Source organism: Micropterus salmoides, unplaced genomic scaffold (assembly GCF_014851395.1).
Source record: "Micropterus salmoides isolate LMB-PRFRI ecotype aquatic unplaced genomic scaffold, ASM1485139v1 Ms_hic_scaffold_15, whole genome shotgun sequence".
NCBI lineage: Eukaryota > Metazoa > Chordata > Actinopteri > Centrarchiformes > Centrarchidae > Micropterus > Micropterus salmoides.
The window spans coordinates 17513483-17533533 of record NW_024040596.1 but is presented as its reverse complement, the minus strand read 5'-3'; the positions used below and the strand labels follow the sequence as shown (position 1 = coordinate 17533533).

The following is a 20051-nucleotide window of genomic DNA, read 5'->3' as shown; positions in this document are numbered from 1 at the left end:
ATGGCCTGTCAAACGTCTCAGCACAACAGTCTGGTGAACTTTGTGCTGTCAGAAGTCTGAGGTTGTTCTATTTTTACGCACACTTCCCTCTCTGTTCAGCTATTTGATTTGGGTGCGTTCTCATTTTAATAATATCCCTCAGTATAATACTGGATGCCCTTGACGTGTGGTAATTACATTAGCATGGCTTTTGTTTGTCAAATGAGCAGCCCATACTAAAATACATGACGTGTTTTTTTTTTTACGTGTCTGTGTGTGCTTGCTGTATGCACAAATGTCTTTGTTATGTCTCTTATGTGTCCACACAGTCATTCCGTTACAGTCAAATGTTACACGAATGTAATTGAATAGGTGCCTCTCAGGGAGTTGCATGAATTCTTTCTGAGTCACTTCACTTTCAATCAATGCATTGTGTTGTGGATTCAGTCTGCCGGCAGCCTTGCTAGTCCTTTTGTTTTTACATTCTCATTGGCTCCTCTAACAATCATGGCTGTTTGCCTTATTATAACATGTCCGTCTTGTTGTTTAGATCATTAGTTATGTTACACTTTCCCATCTTTACTTGTGTTGACACAGTTTGTATGCTTGCTGGCGCCCCAGGCTAGTGAATATACATGCATGCATTTTTTCACTGTACACACAAGGAAAGATAAATACATCACAGCAAATTAAATGTTACATTCTGAGATTAGCAGGGTAGTTCTGCAAAGATACTGAACAGATTATACGTGCACTTTCCTTGCAGAGAACAATGGTCTGTTTTTGCTTTGTGTTTGAGTTCATGGTTGATTACATTTATTGACTTACCGACATGTTTAACCTTGTACACTCATTTGTTTGCATATGTGAACGTGGATGTTGTTTTTCCAGATTATATTTGGTGAAACCTTTGCTATTCGACCCTTTAGCCCCAGCTTGTAGAGGAACTCCCATGGGGCATTGCTGCTGCCGCTGCTGTAGGAATTTTGCCTGCTGGCTCCTACTAAAGAAAAGCCTCTATTTGACTTGTTACATCTGCAACTGCCTTAGTGTCACTGTTTGAATGGACTGCTCATTGACAGTATACAATGAATATGGTCCATTCATTTGCTTAAATAAAAAAAAAATTAAGCTTGAAATGTATCTCTTTCTTTAATTTAAAAAAAAAAACATTTTAAAATTGGCAGAAAAATCCGAAGACACTTATATCCAAAAGCATTCTCTATAACCATTTCTATTTCCTTTTACATTTTCTTTCTTTTAAGGTTTTCTTAGCTGTGCTTGCTGACCATAAAGTACTTTTTGCAGCGACCTAACAACATCTGAACCCCCCCCCCCCGAAAACCAAAAGAAAATTATATCAATGTGTTTTCCGGAGACAATGAGGCTGAACTTGATTTCCTTCTGTTGTTCTACTCCCATGCCCCAGTCTGACAGAACTTAAAAGTATGCTAATACTAGGCTATTGCGTGGTCCATTATTAAAGCAGAGGATCATTTAAACAAACAGAGCAGAAAAGTGGATAAAAGAAAAGAGGATAGCCTAAACGCAGTGAAGTAATGAATGGATATGGTAGTTGTAATTGACAAGGCGACCCATGAGACTCTGCATGTGTTTATGTGTGTCAGTGCCTCTCCGTGGTGCTGCTGTATTGTATTTCGTGTTGAAGAGGAATGAGTTGCAGTAATCTGGTGTGTTGCTACCAGCATCCTCAGCCTCAGTCAGCAGTTTAGCCACAACCACAAGTCCAGATAAAACATTAAAGACGAGGCACTGACAAGGCAGGGCCATCTGGGGCCACTTAAAACCAATACCACAGGGCAGGGTAAGGCCTTCCATCAATTACAATCTTATTAGCCTAATCGTTATGAAATAATCAAATCCAGGAGACAGCTGAGTCTCAACTCTGCAGATCTCCAGCAGGCAAGCAAACCAGTGGAGAGAATGGGGTGTTCCAAAATATTGTGGCATCATATTTTGCAAATTTAAAAATTATATGCATTGTATAGCTCAAGATTGGATTGTAGTACCAGCTAAATATTTTCACTTGGCTTATTTTCAAATTTCAAAAATCAAACTTTAATCTGGCTTTGAGCAGTCTTACCTAATCTTTTGGCCCCAAGCAATGAATAAGTTACCCGACTGACTTTTGCTGTGACACCAAGACACAAACTCTGCGCGTGATTGCTCAGATCTCAGATCAGACAGACACATTCCCTCTCTTATTGTCTGATTTGTCTCTTTATACAGTCCACTGTGTCTGTATATTCATGGAGTCATACAACTCAGACAACCTAAAATTTTCACTCAAGCTGTTATTGTTATTTTCAACTTTAGCAAATGTATTTTCACCTGAATTCGCAGTGCCTTAGGACATTCGCATCTATTCTATTGTCTCTATTCTATCTTCTTTCCACTGATTTTGATCAATCATTTGTGTTATGCAAATACATTGCAACTGAACTGAAGCATTTGCTGTGGAAATTGTGATTTGTGGCCAACTAAGACCCTATGAGAATGTTCAGCCTAAAGTCCAACTAAGTTTATGCATTTGTTCTTTACCTCCATGAGGACCTTATTCATCACATACAGTATATTCATTTACCTATATATATTCATTTGACACTTCGATACATAGCAATGTACATTTCCCACCACATACACATGTATGGAAAGCACTATGAGACAACCCGCTCTTCTATATGATCTGTGTATTATCTTCATTTTGCACTTAAATCTGACATAAAACAATGAGAATGGTAAAACTGAAAATGCCTATAAAGAATAAACAACTACTGCTTATGGCAACTTATTTACCTTTTTAGCGGTCATATTGTGCTCATTTTCAGGTTCATAATTTTATTTAGGGGTTGTACCAGAACAGGTTATCTGGTTTTATTTTTAAGAAACACCATGTCTTTTGTCATACTGCACATTGCTCCAGCTCCTCTTTTCACCCTGTGTTGAACGCTCCTTTTTTAGCTATGGAGTGATGCATCTCACCTCTACAAGATCTTTGTTTGCAGTTGCACATGTGCAGTGCCTACTTAAGGGCTACTAGGCAATCAGAAGCAAAGCAGGGCGGTCCCAAAAACGGCTTCGGTTCAGCTGTATAAGTTCCCCTTACCAGCTTAGCAACATGGACTGGAATGATCATCACCTCCTGTGTAGATGTTGCACATTAAAAGTATTTGAGCAACTCAACTGGCATAGTCCCTCCCTTTCCTGATATGAGTTTAATGTGAACAATCTGCAGGAATTGTTCCGTTGACAGCGAATTCTTAAGAGTGAAAGCAGAGGAGATTGTAACTGGTTAGTGAATGAGACAGTGGTTCTGTTAAAGAGAAACTCAAAGACACAGAGCAGTGAGTGAGTATAACACAACCATGTTGTACTGACGTGTGTTATCAAATGTCAAGAATGGTGAACATGACGGTTGTTGTGCTCATTTAACCTGCCCAGGGACTGCAGATGAAAATTTGCCTTTCAGGCAAATCACATACATATTATATATTTACATTGCATTGATGTTATTTATGGTGGGCTGTCCTTGATAAATAATTTATTAAAATAAATCATTACTGTTGTGGAAATATACATTGTCCTGAATATGACTGGCCAACGGGTTTAATTTAGCAGGTTTTTCATGTGTGCTTCTATCTGAGAATTTACTGTAAAAGCATCACTAGCAAATCAGACCTTGGGGCCTGTATTGTGAGACTGTATCACAGTCGCATTGTCACTGGGAAAGATGACACAATGACACGAGTTAAGACAGCAAAAGGGATTCGAATGGGAGATGTAAAAGGAAGTGAAAGGTGACAGAAAAGGGAGAATAAAAATTTGAGAGTCAGCTGGCTGACCTCTAACTCACTGAGTCAGTGATTGAGGAGAAAGCAGTATTTTACTCTCTCCCCAAAGGGGTTGAGAGAACACACCAGACTGGAAAAAGTTATATAACAGAGAGAAAGAGTCCATCATACTACTATCTTTATCATGACGCTTCTCTCCCTTTCTGAGATTTGAGAGCAGGACGATAAACTACTACTCATGAGTCTACAGTAGACTGATGGTTGAGGGAGTGGAGATCTCGTATGCAGCAACAGCAGCGTCAGCAGTGGGCTTCACTAACTGGGACTGCATGCAGAAGGACATGACTGTGTGACAAAGGCCAAAAAGAGCTGTGGTTCCTATACCACATCTGTTGTACATCTGTTGACTAGCAGGCTCCTAGGGCACATTTGCCTTTTTTTGTTCCATCCGTGACAATAGGTGTCACCTAGATCTAACCTATTTTAGTTCTTTGTCCTTGTAAACAAACATTCCTAAACATTAACTTGAATTTTGACATAAGGAAATAGGAAAAGGATGAGAAAATGTTTGTCACTTGTATTAGACCTTTTCTCCTAGGCTCAATTCAAAGCTAAGTGGCCGCTTCAGGTGATGTTTAAACATAATCTCTTCAGTTTTGATTGTATTGATTATTCAGCTTTTGATTGTTTGATTCATGTCAACATAAGTGCAATTGACCAGACCGACCTTGACTAACATTGCTTTCTGAGAATCTGCTGAGTGTGGGAAATGTCTGATAAACACCAACAGACACTACTTCACACTTATTGCTGATGGCATTGTTAGTGTAATGTGATATGTTGCTGAATTCTGCTCAGTTTGTCTTAATCTCCCCATACTGACAGCGACAGGATGAGCAGTTGTCCAAACACTGGGAACAGCAGGACATGAAACGGAAAATGTGTTGCACAAGCAAAATGCACAAGACAACCACAGTATTAATCTAATGTGTACAAAGATGTGACATTATGTCACATGGTCACACTTGCATTTGACATTTACACAGTGACAGATTAGAGAGAAGGTCAGTGCGTGTGTGTGTGTGTGTCCTCAGGAATCAACCTTATATTTGACTTGAAATCAAATTATTAGCGCACAGCGATTTCCTGTACAGTATCGGTGAATGTGTGCAGAATGTCTGTATGTGCACGTGGCCACCCATGCATATGCCTCTCAGTCTACAATATACTGCACAAGACAGATAACTCAACCCAGCAGTTACTATGTTATTTTGAAGCAATATTTATATTATCATATAATGATATGGTACATTTCAGATCCTATAAAATTACCAGACAATAGGTACTATTGACTTGAAGTTCTCCTTGTTATTCCAGCAGTATTTTAACCCACAGTAATAAAGCCACTACTCCAATTGTGAATTGTTTGTGAAGATGAATCGAAAGATATAGTTTAGCTATAAGATAAGACTAAAGTTTCCTTATGCATTGCATTTTCCCCCCTCATCTGAATCACAATTTGCATACTTTTGTCTTTTTATATGTAGTAAAATGAAACACAAACTAATGCCAATGCCATGTTACAGAGCAATCAAGGAAAAATGACAAACTTTAGGGCTTTAACTATGCCTTATATAATAATGCAAAAGGAAAATGATAGCTCTTCCATTGTGCAAAAATGTTTTAATAATAAGCCCATCAATAATGCTGACATATCATTATCATTATGATCATTAGCTCTTTTGTCCCAGACATAGCCTATAATGTGTGTTATTCACCCTTTAGGATTAGAGTAATTCATTTTCATTTTTCATATTCATTTTGTGCCCTCAATATTTTTTCTTGTCCTCACCTGCTTTACATTGCTCAGATCTTGGCTGGATGGCAACCATCTACACCTCCAGTTCAACTCCAGTTCAACTAATAGTTCTGTAATTTCCTCTAAGCAGAGGCAGTGGCTTTCTTGCTACTGGTTTATTTGAATACTTCTCTCCAAATCCATCATAAAAACTAAACACACAATGTTGATGAGAAAATATAGAGACCATGTTAGCTTAACATAAAGAATAACATGCAGATCATGTGGAATACTGTTAATAAAAATACAGTTAAAAATACAGACAAACAAAACAAAATACCATACTACATTGGCTGCATGCTATAAAAAAGGGAAGTCTTTGAGTCTTCAGAGGTTTCTATATAACCGCTCACATCCAGGTCTGTTGTGACCAGCATTAAACCAGTCACCTGAACTTATTAAAAATGCCTTTGCTTTCTGCTTGCTAGCCTGTGTTGCTATACTTTGATCTGAGACTTCAAAATAATAGTATTATTACTTGTCCTAAATTAAATAATGTACTAATAACAAAGGCAATGTGTATTGTGTATTATTATATATATAATGCAAATACAATCAATCAATGGTTTGGTGCACTGCTAGCTCATAGCAGGTGCTAGATTGCCTCGCTGTTGTTGGAGTGTTTGACAGGAAATACCTGTTAATTGCTGCAGGTGATATTACTGCACAATGATGCGACCACCTTATCGCATGAGAAAAGGAAAATAAGGTGCTAAGTGAGTCATTTGACTCAACTTGTGCACTTGTAGAGTTGAGAAAATGGGAGATTAAAAAATTTCCACAAACATTTACGTTACATAATATAGTCCTAGTTTTGGCCATATACTGTATGTTTGGGCTAATCTCATATACATAATAAAATTAATAATTTGCATGTTTCCCTGCTGTGTTCACAAGCAGCTGTGATGTAAACAAATCCTAACAGCTTCAGGTACACTTAGAGTGTTATATTCTGTTGATATTGTATTAAAAGAGCTGTCAATTTGGTCGTGATAAGCCATCCAATTCTGTAGTGATGGTGCTACACTTGTTTTCATTTAGATTCCAAAGTGTGCCTTGTAAAGTATAATACTTGTGATTTTCAATACATCTAACACATTTAATAAAACTGTTTTCAGCAATAGCAAGTCCGTGTATTTGCACACTGTATATGCCTCTCTTTGCATGGTTAAAATTATGTATCCTCTTAAATGGAGTGTGGGAAATTTCACCCATTGTTGATGTTGTTCATTTTTGATGACAATTCAGAGGTTGCTTTTTTCTGTTGTGTTTCTGACAAAGTGGCTGGCCAAAGCGTGTTTGCTGCTTTGCTTATAATGGCAATTTTTCCAAAAAGTAAAGCTCCAATTAGTTTTTTTTTAACTGAAGTATTTGTGAAAAAAACTACAGTTTGTTTGATAAAATTTAAAAAAGAACTAAAGGCCCACTTACTAGATTTTTCCAGATCTTTTAACCACATCTCATTGTCTCTCTCAGCAGATAGAGTTTACCTAGTTGTCAGACAACCTTTGTTTGATTCTCTGGATCTTAATTGATTATTACTGATGTAAATGTAGATTTAGTTGTTGTCTAATGTTGGTCCCTGTATTAATGTGAGAGTGATAACAGTATATTTGTTATGATCTTCTGATGTTGGGGTACAACTATGTTTACATTAGGATTTACAGCATAGATGGTGACTTTAAATGCTTGCAAAACAAGTTGAAGGTCCTCTTGTGCATTACATTTCACTCAGGCTGTTTCATAAAACATGTGCTGTATATTCCATTTGTGGATCACTGCATATAAAACAGGAGTTACTTGAAATGCAGCCGCCGTACACAGTGATACTCAGTTGTTCTGAAAAGGATGTTGGGTAATACTGTGTATTTACTGACAAGGTGATGACTGCCTAGTAAACATTGGTTATCAGGAACACCAGGATATCGGCTCAGTGTATGAATGAACAGTTGTAGAGGTCATGGACAATGCACATACATGTGTGAGTGTGCATGTGTGTATGCGAATCACCCAACGCCATCCTCCCTAACTCATCAATATCCTCTCTCTGTACTCCCTCTCCCCTGCCCTCACCTCTCTGTCTCCCACCTAGATGGTTTATAAGCCCTGGCTGTGTTCTCAGTACTTCCAGACCACCCAGATGCACTGCAGTAAGCGAATCCCTTGTGGTCAGTACTGCCTGGAGGTGCAGCAGCGGTGCCCCTTTGTCCTGCCCGACAATGATGATCTCATTCATGGAGGCAGCCCCAGTTTTATATGCACAGGTACAACAACATTATCATACAGTTTATGCATTGTTCTGTTTGTTTTATCTTCCATTGTTTTTTCCCTTTAACCTTATTATAAAGTTTAACATCAGCACAGTTTTTGCAGTTGCCCAGTGTATCTTTAGTACTCAACCAGTAGTTGAGCAGTTGGGTCAAAGAGGCTTATAGACTATTTAGGGGATAAAGCAGCATTCGAAGCTATGAGTAACAAGCTTGTCTAACCTCTACTGCTTGTGCTCATCCTGTGTACTGTCGAACATTACTTAACTACTGTACTCGCTGTATAATGTGCGAACAGATAGTGAGCACAAACAGAGCGTAATGTCTTGCTCAATGATACTTCAATAGGACACACAATCTGTGGTGGACACACAGTGAACACTTGTGACTTTACAGTTTCAGGATGTTCTGTCAAATCACCAGACTAACAGGGTGATACAACATAACAACAAATTGTTTCCAATTACTCACAGCACTAAGAGGCAGCTGCACAAGGGAGCGCTGTCGCAGTAAGTCTGTGTCTGTGCTGAACATTATAGGCCTATATGTAGTCATTGGGTCAGGACACACACACACACACACACACACACACACACACACACACACACACACACACACACACACACACACACACACACACACACATCTTAATCCTAAATAAATGCTAAACTTTGTCAGGACCATAGTTTTGTCTCCACATACACCAAAGGTGAGTCCCATGCAGTCTAACTGTGTGAGCAGATTTTTGTCATCACATGTGGATGCTGCCCTCTGGTGGTCAGGTTACATTCATGTACAGTGTGACAGAAGATATTGAAAGTAGTGTTTGTGTTTTTGATTTGTGTGTTTTCCTATTAATCATTTGTATGTATGTATTTATGAAGAATACTAAAGAATCTTGTCAGTCTTTAAAAATAAAAGGATACGGCTGGCAATATATTGTTGCTATTATCAACAAGTCTTATGAAAAGACCAAGACCAACAATGTGTAAGTCCGTCTCTAAACAGTTGATTTTCACACAGTGGGTTCACATAATGTTTAATATTTCTCAAAACAGCTTAAATACACATTTGCTGCACTCGTAAGTACTTTGAGGCAACAGAATGTGGGACTGAGTCAAAATGAACTACAGTGCCCCATGTTCATCATAATGAAGGAAAATGACATCCAGTGCAACAGTGTGGCTAAATGATGTGTTTTCAATAGTTTTTGGTCAATGGAGGTCTGTGGCACAGAGAAATAAGCTATATCAGGCTTTGGCTACACAGAAAATATTTGTTATTTGGATGACTTTATTGGTTTTGGTCTTTTCATGGGCTTTGCTGATGGTAAGAAAAAAATAGAATATCACCAAAGTTTTTAGACATGTGTTATCCAGTTATGTTGTCCAGATCTTGGCAATCAATTCTAAATGTACAGTCTGCTCTGTGAACACAGCTAATATACTGAGCAAGGATAATAAAGCATTTCTGTACATATGAGTAAGTAAGTGAGATTACAGCGGCTATTGCAACTCTTCAGGTTGTGTCATTTGCTTCTGCATATAGTGTGCATGTGTGTATTTTGTAAATAACTCTGCAAACATGGTCGCTCTAAATGCAGATTTGTCAGAAACTTACTAATTACATGGTTCCTCTTGTCACAGTTAAGCTGTTTGGAGTCTAAACTGTGCTGAATGGGAACACTCTTCTTCAAAGTTCTCCTGACATTAGCATGCATATGGGCTGTGATAACCCCCCTTTGCTTACAGTGTCAGTGGAGAGAATGTCAGAAAGCTGAAAGCTGATTTCAGCCCTTGTGTCAATGCTGTACATCTTGTTACATACTGCTTTTGTCACTAAATTGCATGAATTTTTTAGTATGTACAGTATGGTACTGTACAGTCTCCATACATTAAATGCACTCCTATACTGTATCTGTATGCTTAGTTGCAAAGGCAAGGCTAATCATAGTAATTCAATTAGGCTGCTGCAGCATAGAAAAGAGACATTTGGTACAAAACTACTAAAACTACAAAAATTGGCCAACAATATTTACTTTATTTTTAACATTGTGATGACGTGATATGATATTAATGGAAATATTGGCTGTACAGCTAGTGTTAACCCTTTTCCCTGTTTTCTATATTTTTGTGTGTTTCTTTTATGCTGTGCATGTGTTGTCAAATTGATTAATATGTCTCTTAATCTTCTTGTGTTTTTTCCATTTGCATGTGTTTTCTTACATTGCAGTGCAGTGAACTCTCTTGGTGCTTTTTCAACTTTAATTTAGATTTGAGAATGATAAATTTTACAGGAAATCACTCCTGCGTTATTGTCTTTTTATATCTTTTCATTTTCAAAACAGTGCCTTTGGGGGAAGCTGGACTTTTTTTTGACAGGAAGCAAGTACAGGATTTATAAAAATAAAATGCTACATGCAGCATCTCTAAGACAACATGTGAGCTGTGAGCTAACTGTTTATATCTCCACCACCACCTCCACCCCCTCCCCCCAAAACAACCCCCAGGGCTGCTGGAGGACTATCCATCAGGTGTAGACCCGGATGCAGAGTGCTGTGACGTGCGGTGGGACTTGAAAGTGGACAACCGTTCCCGGGGGACCCTGAAAAGAACTCACCCGCCATGCCAGCACCGTACCTCCCTCAGCTCCTCGGCAGCCTGCAGACTGTGTAACAGCCGGCTCAAACTCTGCCTGCTGGTCCTTGTCCTCCTACATACTGTTGCCAGCCTCACTGCATCCCACAATGCAACAGGACTGGGCCTCCCCGCCATCACGCCTCTGGAGGAGAGCCCTGCCAATGAGGAGTGATACAGCTGCCAGGAGGAGGTGAGGGTGTTGGGGTGGGGGATTCCCTCACCATGGCAACCAATGTGGAAAAATACAGCCACACTTGTGCGAATGGCTGGAGCTGTGTGCCTGTGGACATTCTGCAACACTTGCCGGCAAATGGAAAATGTGGAACGCTTTGAGAAAAAAGACACACAAATCAATCAAAACAAATCAATAAGCAAACAAACAGACATACTAGGGGACTCAACCAGTTCCTTACATAGAAAGGGGACAATGCCACAGCCTTTGTTGAGTGGGAAGGTCGGCTTCCTCATGGCTGAGTTTCTCTCACTACGCTTTTTTACACTGTGTTCCAATTATTGGTTTGTGTTGCACTGGCTGACTATGGAATAACACAATCATATTCTCTTTCTAATGTTCATCCTTTGTGTTTTTTTCTGGGTCTCTCATACATGAAGAAAATGTGCTCTCTAAATAAGACAGATAAAGTGTAAAAAAAAAAATTAGCTGCAAGGTTGTGTGTGATGGTTTCTGTTTCTAGATTTACTGTGTGTGCGAGCATGCGTGAGTGTGTGTGTGCTTGTATGCATGTCTTTACACATGTGTGTATGTGTGCGTATGAGAGGATGAGTGTGTGTTGTTGACATGTGCCCTAAAAGCCTACCTAACAGGTGATGATGTTTTTATGGAGGCCCCCTCCGATGTCACTAAGCTCTGCCATGCTGGTTTGATGGCCACAATCCCATTAAAACTTCACTGGGGTTTGAATGTGGTTCTGATGTCTATAATAAGCACTGTGTTTAACACAGGTTTATGGTTTTCCCTCACTTTGTTTTGTGAGATAATATTTCTGTAATCAGCATCAGTAAATTGCTAACACCTGGCTAAAACATCACATACAGTTTTATTGCACAGTGAGAGTTTATTATGAATATTTCTCTGGTACAATCACTTTTAGTTTTTACATCAAATCCAGTGGTTTAGAAAATCTGTCTGATAACTTGTTTATAATATATGCCTTATCATCTGACCTTTTGGTTTTCTTGCCATGTTGGACTTCATTGTAGCAATGTTGATGTGTTGCCAGACCAAAGGAGCTACTTTGTTGAGTGAAATTTTATTATAACCAATGAACCATACTACAAAAGACCCAAGCAGAATGATCCTTTAAGCTTTCATCTAACCCTACGATTGGACTTTTACACAGAAGAAGAAGTTTACAATAATTCAAAAAATGTTTGAAAAATTTTTTTAGCTGCCATCTGGTTTCCCTGACAAGTCTGCATATTATATGTTGTAGGATCATGGTTGAAAGATGCTATCCTAACTAAGCGTTAGGATTATCACTCCTCATGTTTTGAATGGAGATGAACAGATGACAAGGCAGAAGTGCATGATTTAGTAAACATACTGACATAAGCAAAATTAGGAGGGTCAAAGAATCTTGACATTGGTGTTGGTGATAGTTTGGTTTATTACCTTAATAATGCTAGTTAATGAGATCTTCTGTGTTTGTTTACAGAGTTCGCCACTTGTTAGCAACTTAATTAGTGCACAGGAAGCTACGAAAAAACCCACAGACAGGATAATTTTATCTCACAGAACAAAACATGAAACTGTGTTAAGCTTGTCTTAACCAAAGATGTTATCCCAGGCATTTTACCAAAACCCCATTCGGATTCTGGTCACTTCTCAGCAACATTGCTCAGCAAAGTTAACTGACATCAGGATTTTACCACTGGATCAACGTTATTCACTGTTGTTCCAGACAAAGAAGATTTTGTGATGTTAGATTTTAAAGGTACTATCCAGTCCAAATAATGTCTGCAACATAAACATGACGGTTACTCATGAGCCTTGGTTTTTTCCCTTCTCTCTGGTTTTCATTAATAATCAAATGTGACCAGCAGTTCAAGTGTAAATCATTTTACCCTATTATGACCACTTGAAACTCAATTTGCTGTTTGCCCTCAAACCAATACTGAGGTCTACATCGGTGGTGTAATTTAAACTGCAAGCCTTTGATGACTGGATGTTACCTTTAAGGCCTTTTAATAACTGTCAAACTGTAAGTTCCTTGCAGTTACGACGAAGACGTCAATGTCTCGCTATGAAAGGAAGCAATCTACCTGCAGCAGCTTGAAGGAAAGGACTGCTAATAGGTATATTACACTATGACCCTGCTCCCTGGCCATACAATACATATACAATTACATTCTACATCAACATAGAAGCAATTTGTTCAAAATTGTCATATTCTTTCTGTTGAACCAAAGTGCGTAACCTATTTTCATGAACTGCATGTGGAGGCGCTCTGCAAGGTTATGGCAGCCTCTTCTGTTGATTGTCCTTAGCCCCACTTCAGCTCCATATCTGATCCCGAATCAGCTCCTGTAGCATGCCCACTGTCTTGAACTTTTCTCTCCTCAAAACATCAGATTCATGTCTCATTAAGTAAAGGGCTTATTAAGATATACAATACAAACATTATCATCAGCACAGTCAGACACACTTAACAAACACATGCGAATTGTTAGCAGACAAAGGGTAAATACACGGCTCATTTCCTGTTTCTTTTCTAACTCGTACGCCTGCAGTACAGAGGCATTCCACTGGCTGTTACTGGAGAGCAGGAACCGAAACAAATCCAGAGAGAGGAGCGTGTCATTGTTTATGTAAGCACTAATGGCATAACCTGATTCTCGTCTAAGTCAGCTGACACATTTTATTTTATAAATGTTGACCAGTGTGTGAACAGACGGAAAGGTGTGACCTTAAGGGCTGACTTATTCTATAGTTTCTAGATTTTCTTTTGTCTCTTCCATGAACAAGGCTGTGAGATCAGGTATTTGAAGATAAACAACTGTTGTTAAATGCATTTTGTTTCCACACTGAAGTATGTTGGTTATTTAAATGAGATGTCCAATCCAATATCTGATGTCAAGAATTTTATTATACAGCTTATATGAGGATTTAAAACCATCTTTATTCACACCATGTCTATATAACCAGCCTGTTTGGCTTATTTTGACACGTATGCTGTTTAGACCCTGACCATTTCTGCTTCCATGAAATACATAACTGCTCATTGTCATTCAGCACAGCACACCCATGCCCATCTTGGATGACCGCATTCAGTGATAGAAAAATGCTGCTATTCTATTTGCCACCAGTAGATGGAGATATTTTTATTCTTTTATATTGCTATTGCTGCTGAAGATTTACCACACAAGGACTGTCATATACATAGGAATCAGAAAGCGTGAGCTGATGGAAATGATGGGCCTATGGGTAAAAGTGTGCTTGTGTGTGTGTCTGTGTGTGTGTGTGTTTGCATATGTGCATATGCAGAGATGTGTGTTTGTGTGTTTGTGTAACGTTGCTAATTGCCGTGCGTTCTCTGGAGAGCTCATTAGTGTTACCATGACCTTGGGGCCTGCAGGACAGGTGTGGCAAACCACCACACAGGGACCTGCTACATTAGCTGTCTCATTATTCACTGCAGCCCTAAAGCTGCTGTAGTATGAAACCACTTTACATTGTGTAATAACATGTGTAAGTGCCCCAAGTCCCAAAACAGACTAGGGTAGGGGTAGATCTATGTTATCCCTGCACCCGTCTCATTGAATAAACCCTTGTCTGAAATGAGATTTCAGAAGGTCAGGGAGAATGAAGTTGACAATGACCTGAAACTGGTGCCAAAGCACACCTTGATTTGAGTCAAAGAAATCCATTTGATATCAGATTTGACACGCTGCTTTTCATGATCAAACATAATGGGAAACAAGAAGAACACAGGGTCTGTCAGTGTCATAGAAATGTGCCATGTTAGCAAAATACTGATTGCAACTCATAAGCTTCACACACCCCTCACCCTAAACACATGTAAGGGATCTCTTGAAGACATACATGTGGTTTCATTCTTCCTGTCATGTCAGCGGCCATGCTGTGATGATGTGAACAGCCATCACGAACCAACTGTTGGACGTGTGTTCAAAAGTCATGCAGAGGCAATGCATCCTCACTGTGGTTGCGTGTGTGTGAATGCTGTGCGCATGTGTTGTCCTTCATGCCCCTTCAGTCATGTTTGCACCAAGGATGGACATTTTTGTGTGCAAGGTTTCTTCCAAACACTAATAGAATTAGATCTGACTGATGTAAATCTCTGATTTGACTTTTATTGGTAATGCAGGCATGCACACAACAGTTACTCTGCTGTGATAATTTTACTTTTTGTGTGTTTTGGTTTGTCAATTTTTTACTGCATTATACTGAGAAGAAATTGTGTAGGGTCTTATTGTTTCAGTCTAGATCTCCCGACAGTGGTCTGTAGCAGTCGTAGGTTATGGTCTGTCACATTCCACAACACACCAACCTACAAAAACTAAATTTGTGTTTTACCCCTGCACTTCTAGACTATGTATACCACTTGCCCCTGACTCCCTGTGCACCCACCACCAAATGGTATGTACACAAATATTGCCCTCTTTCACTCCCTCTCAGCCTCTCTCTGTTTTCACAATAGTTCCGTTCTCTATCCTGTGGATCTATGCAGAAGCCCATTCCTTTTTTGGTTGTAAATACGTTCCCTAGTATGCTGAACAATGTATGTCTTTGCGTCCAGTTTTCCTTGTGTATTTTGAGTTGATGTCAAGTTGTCACTTTCTTCTTGTACTTCTTCTTCTAATCCTTTTTTTAATTTTTATTTTGAGCGTCTGAAATCATTGATGTGGTACGGTTAACCAATAGACTTGTCCTCAGCTTCGCAACCTTATTGTGAAAGGTTGTGGTTCTGTGTGTGTGAAAGTGAAAGATTTATGATTATAGAAATGAAAAAGGTTCAAAGTCATATAGAAGTATCATTGCGGTTATGATTATTATGATTACTATTATACTACCAGTATATTGTAATATTATAGATGCATTAGTTCAAGTAACTTCTTTAATTTTTTTACAAACAACTTTGATGAAATGATTTATAAAACAGTCTCACAAGTCATGATCTTTTCGAAAACTATGAAAACTACTGCTACAATAATTAAAATTGTGTTCTGATGAAAATAAATACAGACATATAATCTGTTCCTCTTTTGTGTTTTTGTATGATGTGACATTGTTCAAAAACAATAATGTCTCAGCAATTGACAACCGCTTCTTATCCCTAATGATGCACTCTGCTGGTGGACACCAAAGGTAATGTATGTTGCTAACGCACAAGAGGAAAGTACAAATCTTTTAAAAAGTGGATAGATATGTGGGTTAGGGGTTAGGGCACCGTGACACATCCACCAATGTGTCCCTGAGCAAGACACTCAACCCACAGTTGCTTCAGAGGTGTGCGACATCTGACATTTATAGCTTTGTATAGAAACGTCAGCTAACATATAAAGAAAAAGTTGACATGTTTCACTGTTAAATCATTACATAGTTTATACTTTAGTTAACTTAAAACGTATTATTCATTTAGATTTTTAACCTGAAAATGGTATTATGCTCATTTTCAGGTTAAAAATCTTATTTAGGGGTTGTACCAGAACAGGTGTACATGGTTTAATTTTCAAAAAACACCATATTTTTGTCATACTGCACATTGCTGCAGCTCCTCTTTTCACCCTGTGTGTTGAAGGCTTCATTTTAGCTATGGAGTGATACATCTTGCCTATACATAATTTTAGTTGCACATGCACAGTTCCTAGTTAAGGACCACTAGTCAATCAGAAGCAGAGTAGGGCAGGCCCTGAGAAGCCGGTAAACACGGCTTCAGTTCAGCTGTATAAGTTCCCCTTGCCAGCTTAGCAACATGGACTGGAGCAAGAGTTTCAGAGTGGTGAGTTATTAATCTGTAACAAAAGTGTCTTTCATCCCTAAAGTTTTAACTGAGCTCTGTCTCTACATCACAATAACAGCTTTATGTCCATTGACTGCCTGGGGGGTAGCTAGTGTTTGGAAACGAAAGGAGAGGTGTGTTTTGCAGCTCAGTGTTTTTCCACCGGTGTGTTTGAGGGAGTGTCGGATTAGACGCTTGGTGAGCGTTATATGACGTGTGTGTCGTCACAGAGATGAAAGGGAGATGGCTGGACTGCAAACAAGTTGTTTTCAGGCAGTTCAGAGCAGTGTTATCTGTGGGAGATGGGCTTTTTCACATTGCACATTGCAAACCAATTACATGCACAAAAAAGATATATAACTCAATAAAAGAGAGGGAAAAAGCCAAAAAGCATAATACCACCTCTTTAACATTTTATTCACAATTTGCTTCTCAGTGTTGGAAGCAAAATGTTTTGCAGAGGCCATGAAATCCTGACTTTAATAAATAATACAAAGAATTTTATTCAACTTTATTCATTTAGTCAACTGTCAAACTCTGGACTTTCACCCAGGAGACTGCTGTTCGTGTTTTGTGTGAAACCAAAAGTCAATGCTGACTTGCCAACGTCACTTACTTATTTTAAAGGGACTATATGTAGTTTTCAACGGCCCTTAGGGGTATGGTTTTTAGATTGCAACCAGGTGTGTGTTCGTACACGTGCTCGAACTCATGACAAACTCACAAAACATGCTGGAAACTCAGGTAATCATATTTAGGGTGTTTTTACTCACTTTTTGTCTATCAAGTGATGTTATTCTTCTCTCCTACAGCGTCCATCACAGTTACATGCACATGAAGCAGTGGCAGATCCGTGCTAACGTTAGCTGGCTGCCCCTGCTTTGCACCAATACATGCTAGTATGAACAAATCGCTCCACATTTGCTTTGTACCGTTACCATAATTTGTTGCAGGCTAAAATCTACACTTTGGCATAACGCCTGTGGTACACAGGATAGTAATATGGGTCGCGTTAGCTGGTGAAGTATTGTGGAAAGCTATACCACTATAGTATTTTTGCACCGGAAAACGCAACTGCTCTGCGTCATCAACGTTATCTAACTTGAGCAAAGTAAAGTGCAACATCATTTCACATGCTTTGCAGTAATGTTAGTTTACCTGTCCAATAGGAGGAAAGCTAACTCTGTGTCGGTTTTGTCAGTTTCAAAGCAAAGCAGAGGTCTCTCCATGACATTAATTTGATTCTTGTTTGGTCTAATGCCATATAATTTATATCCTTACGTGGAGTTTATGTTGGAGCTTGTTTGAGTTTGTGTTGGGGTCTGTGTTGTGTTGGGAGCCGGTCGTTTTGTGGTGTTATTTCACTCAATTAGCTGCAATGCTGTCGCTGTAGTAGACAAGAGGCTCGGGAGGACGCATACAAAAAATTCCTTCACATAAGAAGCAGAAGAGTGGCGAGAGTGAGAAAAAAAGGCATGTGGTTCATTTCTATGTGAGGTTACAGTCTGTAAACAAATAGGCAGTAAAAAAGTGATTTAATTGAAAAACTGCATATAGCCCCTTTAACCAACCAAAGTTTTGGTGCCCATGTCAAAACCAAAGCCAGTAAAACCCAATGATCTTTGTTTCCAATGAAGGCTAACACTAGTGACATCACAAGGAAAATGAGTTAGATCTTTTACCTAAGTAAGCAATACCACAGTGTAGAAATACTCATGTTTTGAAAACTGTGTAAAAGTACAAATGTATTGTAATAATAAATTAGTCATTTGGCCAAATTTCTTCAAGCTGTTACGTGGTGTGCCAGAACAAAGTCAAATTATTTCAAATCCTTGTCTCGCGTGCACGCTTAACTCAGTCGGCACTGTGCGGGACTCCCGTTAGGAAAGTTGAAAGATCGATTACAACTAACTGCGGATATTTTTTTTCTCCCTTGTTAAACAAATTGATTAAGGACACTTTTGCTCACAATAAAGCATGTGCTGCAGTGTGTATTTGCCTCCCGGCGTTTGATCCAGATTCAAAAACCTATGGACACTTATTGTCATTTCCCTGAGAAAATTCAGGGGAATCCAATGACACATTTACTGACGGCTTTTTCAGAGGTGTGTCAAGAAAGCCAGAGTCTCTTGTGAATGTCCTTCAGAAGGAGGACAAAATATGTCGTATATGAGATAGCAGAGAGTTATCAGTCAAGAAATTAGGTTTGTTTAGATAGATTTATTAAGAAATTAGATTTACTTAATTATTCAGTAAAACCATATATTATTGTGAATATTATTGTTACTTTTTCATTAAACAGCCACATCAAGAAATTAATTGCTACATGATGTGTCATACTGTAATGTAATCATACATTTTGTTACATCTTGGGAGGAATGGATGTGATGACAAAACCCACTCTGTATAACAATTTGTCCATTGTCGGCTACTGTAGAAACATGGCGACACAATATGGTGACCTCCATGTAAGGGGGGGACCCACAGTTGTGTAGGTAGAAATGACTCATTCTAAGGTAATAAAAACATAACAGTTTATTATGTAAGGTCTTTACACACCACTGAAAATATAGTTAAATAAATATTATATTGCATTTCTGTCAATAGATCTTCAGAAATATTACACACTGGACCTTTAAGTGTATTGCTCAGGGACACGTGTCACAGTGGGAATCAAACCCAGGTCTCCCAGACGAAAGGCATGTGTCTCATCCACTGCAACATCACCATCCTGTTAGCATCAAAACATACTTGAAGTGGCAAAAATAAAGAATGACCCATTTCAAATAAATGTATTATCGTATTATAATCATTGACGCATTACTATTTACTTCACTTTAATGTTGCAGCTGGTAAAGGTGGGAATAATTTAATGAATTTATATACTGTTGTATAGAAGTGAAAGTATAAAGTAGCAGAATATGGAAATTCTCAAGTAAAGCACAAGTACCTCACAACTTTACTGGTAAGTACAGTACTTGAATAAATGCACTTAATTATTTTTCACCACTGGTTGTATCTATCAACGGAGAAAGGCTGTTGCACAGAAACAGCATGTGGTTCCACTTAAAACCATTAGATGGCAGTATCAGCATGTTAGAAGGCCTGAGTGCTGGCATAAATCCAAGTGCACAAAAATAGACCATGAAAAAAACATGTAGACAGCCTAACCGCAGGGATCATGAAAGAATGCTATATGGGCCTTTATTAACTCAGTTTTGGGCTGAACTAAGTTTATCTTCCCATCAGCAGAGGGATTTATATAATATCCACTGGTTGGATTAAATATATACATACCACACTTTTTAATTAAATATATACCATCACTCAGAAATGAGGGTTAAGCCAGAGGGCTAGATATATCTTCCAATCATATATTATGAAACTGCTGACCAACACCCGCTGAGGCCAGTTGAGCCAAACACACTCACGTATCAATATTTAATGTAGCCGCACATACATTTATTCAGCTGTTTATTGAGCATCACTGACATTATGGAGGCAGTCAACAACTC

General features: G+C 38.7%; 1 protein-coding gene across 1 annotated transcript in view; it reads left to right on the top strand.

Annotated features, from left to right (window-relative positions):
* The window catches only part of LOC119904225 (transmembrane protein FAM155A), an 84939-nt gene extending 73338 nt beyond the window's left edge, over window positions 1-11601 (top strand). The window contains exons 2-3 of the mRNA XM_038720721.1: window positions 7742-7913; window positions 10426-11601. Of these exons, the coding sequence (XP_038576649.1) occupies window positions 7742-7913; window positions 10426-10727 (474 nt within the window). The 3' untranslated portion in view covers window positions 10728-11601. The remainder of the gene's footprint in view (window positions 1-7741; window positions 7914-10425) is intronic.
* The last annotated feature ends 8450 nt before the right edge of the window (window positions 11602-20051 follow it).